Below are 5,735 nucleotides of genomic sequence, written 5' to 3' on the forward strand. Positions count from 1 at the left end.
CTAACTGTCTGTCGCTGTACCAATACCATGCAGTTTTTATCACAATTGCTTTGTAGTAGAGCCTGAGGTCAGGCATGGTGATTCCCCCAGAGGTTCTTTTATTGTTGAGAATAGTTTTTGCTATCCTAGGTTTTTTGTTATTCCAGATGAATTTGCAAATTGCCCTTTCTAACTCAGTGAAGAATCGAGTTGGAATTTTGATGGGAATTGCATTGAATCTGCAGATAGCTTTCGGCAGAATACCCATTTTGACTATATTAATCCTGCCAATCCATGGGCATGGGAGATCTTTCCATCTTCTGAGATTTTCAATTTCTTTCTACAGAGACTTGAAGTTGTCATACAGATCTTTCATTTCCTTAGTTAGAGTTACGCCAAGGTATTTTATATTATTTGTGACTATTGTGAAGGGTGTTGTTTCCCTAATTTCCTTATCATCTTGTTTATCCTTTGTGTAGAGTAGGGCCACTGATCTGTTTGAGATAATTTCATATCCAGCTACTGCGCTGAAACTGTTTATCAGGTTTAGGAGTTCTCTGGTGGAATTTTTAGGGTCACTTATATATACTATCATATCATCTGGAAATAGTGATATTTTCACTTCTTCCTTTCCAATTTGTATCCTCTAGATCACCTTTTGTTCTCAAATTGCTCGGGCTAGGACTTCAAATACCATATTGAATAGGTAGGGAGAAAGTGGGTAGCCTTGACTAGTCCCTGATTTTAGTGGGATTGCTTCTAGCTTCTCTCCATTTACTTTGATGTTGGCTACTGGTTAGCTGTATATTGCTTTTATTATGTTTAGGTATGGGCCTGGAATTCCTGAACTTTCCATGACTTTTATCATGAAGAGGTGTTGTATTTTGTCAAATGCTTTCTCACCATGTAACAAGATGATCATGTGTTTTTTGTCTTTGAATTTGTTTATATAGTAGATTTCATTGATGGATTTCTGTATATGAAACCATCCTTACATCCCTGGGATGAAGCCTACTTGGTCATGATGGATGATCATTTAGATGTGTTCTTTGATTTGGTTTGTGAGGATTTTATTGAGTATTTTTGCATCGATATTCATAAGGGAAATTGTTCTGAAGTTCTCTTTCTTTGTTGGGTCTTTATGTGGTTTAGGTATCAGAGTAATTGTGGCCTCCTAGAATGAATTGAGTAAAGTATCTTCTGTTTCTATTTATGGAATAGTTTGAGTAGAGTTGGAATAGGTCTTCTTTGAAGGTCTGATAGAACTCTGCACTAAACCCATCTGGTCCTGGGCTTTTTTTGGTTGGGACACTATTATTGACTGCTTCTGTTTCTTCAGGGGAAATGGGACTGTTAAAATCATTAATGATCCTGATTTAATTTTGCTACCTAGTATCAGGGAGTTGTCCATTTCATCCAGGTTTTGTAGATTTGTTGAGTTGAGCCTTTTTTTTTTCTTTCTGCAAACTGCAAGAGGACTCTTGTTTTCAAGAGTGCTCTAGGGCCCATGATCATACACCACTCAGTGGCGCCGAGTATAGCCTTTTGTAGTAGGATCTGATGATGTTTTGGATTTCCTTAGGTGCTGTTGTTATGTCTCCCTTTTCATTTCTGATTTTGATAATTAGGATACTGTACCTGTGCCCATTAGTTAGTCTGGCTAGGGGTTTATCTATCCTGTTGATTTTCTCAAAGAACCAGCTCCTGGTTTGGTTGATTCTTTGAATAGTTCTTTTTGTTTCCATTTGGTTGATTTAAGCCCTAAGTTTGATTATTTCCTAATGTCTACTCCTCTTGGGTGAATTTGCTTCCTTTTCTTCTAGAGCTTCTAGGTGTGCAGTCAGACTGCTAGTGTATGCTCTCTCTAGTGTTTTTTTTTAGAGGCACTCAGGGCTATGAGTTTTCCTCTTAGGACTTCTTTCATTGTGTCCCATAAGTTTGGGTATGTTGTGGATTCGTTTTAGTTAAACTCTGAAAGTCTTTAATTTCTTTCTTTATTTCATCCTTGACCAAGGTATCATTGAGTAGAGTGTTGTTCAGTTTCCACATGAATGTTGGCTTTCTATTATTTATGCTGTTATTGAAGATCAGCCTTAGTCCGTGGTGATCTGATAGGATGCATAGGATAATTTCAATATTTTTGTATCAGTTGAGGTCTGTTTTGTGACCAATTATATGGTCAGTTTTGGAGGAGGTACCAAGAGGTGCTGAGAAGAAGGTATATCCTTTTGTTGTAGGATAAAATGTTCTGTAGATATCTGTTAAATCCATTTGTTTCATAACTTCTGTTGATAACGGTTGATAGTCACTTTTTTTTTCTGGAAAAATCGCCCTTTTTCCCTTTGATTCTCATTAATTTTGTATGACTTTCCACAGCATGCCATCCATCTACTATTTCCCATTGTCACACTAAACTACTTGGGCAGTGGCATAGAAAGAGACCATCCTAGTGACTGTTTATTGTCTGGAGAAGTATTTGATATGAGAGAAACATAGGGTCAATATAATACATAAAAAGAGTTACATATATGCTAGTATCATGACAACTTTGTGTAGTAGTAATATTTCAACATTCAGAATGAGTTCTTATTTTTAGACATATATAATTTGTATGCCTGTGTATGAATGTATATATGTATAAGTATATATAAGAGGAGAACCATGTCATACATTTTTACTTTCATGTGGAATTACAAGGGTTGTCATCATAGGGGAAATCCATAGTAGCCAGGAACTGAGGGGTATCACTTGAAGTATATTTATAATTGTGAACCTCAGAACTGCCTGGAACAATTCCAAAACACAGATATATGCATGTTCAGGAAGATGTTTCCTACAGTGGTAGGATTTTGATGGATCTGACATAATGTGTGAATCATCCCAAGAGCATATCCTGAAATGATTCACTTTTTTTTTTGATTCATAAAATAGTATTTTAAGAAGTAAATGAGGATACATGCTAAGAAGAACAAATATCATAATGACATAACGATAAAATGAAGTTTATTGTCCTCTCCCATCCTGTCCCTATCTCTCAGCTGTCTGTGCTGCTGAGCACTTTGGTCTTGTCTTACTATTAATCTGAAAGATGCTACAGCATGGTTGCTTTTAAACTCGTATATGCTAAATGCAAGCAATGATTCACAGTTGTGGTATTTGCTCATTCCTTTCTTGGTTTGCTTGTTTGTTAGGTTCATTTTTAAGATAACAGTCTGGTGCCTAGCCCAAAATGGTCTGAAACATCTATTTCTCTTGAATTTTTCTCTGAAGAATTCAACTGGGATTCACAAGCCTGAGATTCAGACTCTATAATATTATTATTTTGATTAGAAAATCATTTGCCGGAGAACACATATAAATGTGTTTATCCTTAGTAAAAAAATTTTACACTCTTGCTATATATAAGCTTAGATACTGTCTTGATAATCTCACACTGAATTCTTCTTTGACACTAATATAAAATTATAGTAATATTTCATGAAATGAATATTATATCTCTAAATTTATACTCATAATGTATTTATTTTTCTACTTAGAAATAATTTGAAGTTCATGATATTCCCTATCTTGGAGTTATCCTAAAATTACATATTGTACCAATATTTTATGTTGTCTGTGTTGAGCTGATTTGGTTTTAGAATACAGAAAAGTATTAGTCATGTTTATTCTGACTAGATGCTCACAGTCACCTATTGGGTAGAACCCAGGGCCCCTAATGAAGGAGCTAGAGACAGTACCCCAGCAGCTAAAGGGGTCTGCAACCCTATAGGAGGAACAGTAATATGAACTAAAGAGTACCCCCCATAACTGTGTCTCTAGTTGCATATGTTGCATAGTCTGCCATCAATAGGAGGAGGGGCCCTTGGTATTGTGAAGATCATATGGCTCAGTACAGGGGAAGGCCAGTGTCAGGAAACTGGAGTGGGTTGGTTGAGAGCAGGGTGTGGGGAGGGTATGGGGGCTCTTGGGATAGCATTTGAAATGTAAATGAAGAAAATATCCAATAAAATATGCTTAATAAATAAATATTGGGTAAAGTTAAAAAAAGGTAGATGCTGAAAAAAATGCTGCAAAGCCTTGTTAAAAGCTATGGAACATATAAAAATAGAGAAAATACTAAATTATGTTTCATTTTACAATTGCACTATCATAATGGATATCATTGCTCTGAAAATTATGTTTTCCCATGGAGCCATGAAGATTAAATAAGGTATGGAATAAAATATACTCAGGCCAAAGATGATATACAATGAGTGCTTTATAAATCTGCGTGTACTGTGGAAATGATTCACTTTATCTTCATGCATATCCTCTTATGAGTAGCAGCCCTCAGAGAGTTTCTGCCATACCTGCATCTTGATGATTCTGTCTTGGCATTGCCTAGAACAGTTCTCAACCTGAGGGTCATGATGCCTTGGGGCATAGACTCTTTCACAGGAGTCACCTAAGGCTACCATAAATGATCTATTTCTGATTGCCTTAGGGACTGATACACCCCTTTTATATCAATCTACAGATAGGCCTACTACATGTACATACATTAATTCATGAGTTCCTTGTACTGTATTAAAAGGTTTCAGCATTAGAAAGGAATAGAGCCACTGGCTTAGAACATTTAGCACATGGACATTCCATTTAAAGACAGGTGTATCCTACATTGTAATATTCTACTTATAAATGCATTCATGTGCATTTCACTGGTCAATATTCCCCAACAAAGGTGTGCATGGAATTTAGAAAAGAATTCCGCATTGAAAGGAAGAGGTATTGGAAAGATACATTTTACCTCAGGAAGAATATAATGCCTTCTTAGATGATGATGGAAGTGGCTGTAACTCGACCTGAAGATGATTTATCAGTTTGGGGGGAAAAAAACCCAAAACATGATCTTTGATGGATTGAATCTGTGTCTGTACATCAGGACACACATGGAAAACATATACTGTATCTGCAAGGTAGAATGAAATGAAATGTGACCAAAGGGTCAGATATTGTGTTCTAGTGTGATGACTAATGAACCTCTATTTAATGCACAGCATTCATTTGGTCCCCACTAGTCATTAACCTATGACTCTAGTCCTTGAAAGTTTCCAGTAATAACTCTGAATAGCAGTGTTTTACAGCAGCAGTGTATGTGCTCTGTTTGTGCCTGCTGCCTGCCGAGGTTAGAAAAAGGCCTCAGATTGTAGTCATTTTCCTTGCCACATTAAATATATCATCCATGTTTCCTTTCTGTAGGAATGTTGACAAGTTTCTGGTATCATTTTCATTTTTATGTTTTTTATATGGTTTAGCATTGTTCATAACAGAGGTGTATTTATTTTCACTTTTAATTTTTCAGGTAAGAGTAACAAGAAGAATGAATGCCTCTCTCCTAAATGCTCCTCAGGTCAGTGTCCTGTCTACATTTATTAGAAATTCCTCTTATTATTTAAGCCATTTGAAACTTTACTTCTCTATCTCTGGTAATGTTACCAAAAGTGTTTGGTTCCTTTAATTTATCTTTGATCTTCACCAACGGTCAAAATTAAGCCTTTTGAGCTTTCTCTCTTTTTTTTAAATATTTTTATTAGGTATTTTCCTCATTTACATTTCCAATGCTATCCCAAAAGTCCCCCATACCCTCCCCCCCACTCCCCTACTCACCCACTCCCACTTTTGGCTCTGGCATTCCCTTGTACTTGGGCATATAAAGTTTGCAAGTCCAATTGGCCTCTCTTTCCAGTGATGGCCGACTAGGCCATCTTTTGATACAT

The 5,735-nt window shown here is 36.3% G+C and overlaps 1 protein-coding gene across 1 annotated transcript in view; it reads left to right on the plus strand.

The window, feature by feature from the left end:
- LOC110288227 (zinc finger protein 665-like) overlaps positions 1 to 5,735 on the plus strand; it is a 24,051-nt gene that overhangs the window by 10,514 nt on the left and 7,802 nt on the right. Inside the window, exon 3 of the mRNA XM_021154631.2 lies at positions 5,321 to 5,368. Within this exon, the coding sequence (XP_021010290.1) occupies positions 5,339 to 5,368 (30 nt within the window). The 5' untranslated portion in view covers positions 5,321 to 5,338. The remainder of the gene's footprint in view (positions 1 to 5,320; positions 5,369 to 5,735) is intronic.

Source organism: Mus caroli, unplaced genomic scaffold, assembly GCF_900094665.2.
Source record: "Mus caroli unplaced genomic scaffold, CAROLI_EIJ_v1.1 scaffold_10072_1, whole genome shotgun sequence".
Taxonomy (NCBI): domain Eukaryota; kingdom Metazoa; phylum Chordata; class Mammalia; order Rodentia; family Muridae; genus Mus; species Mus caroli.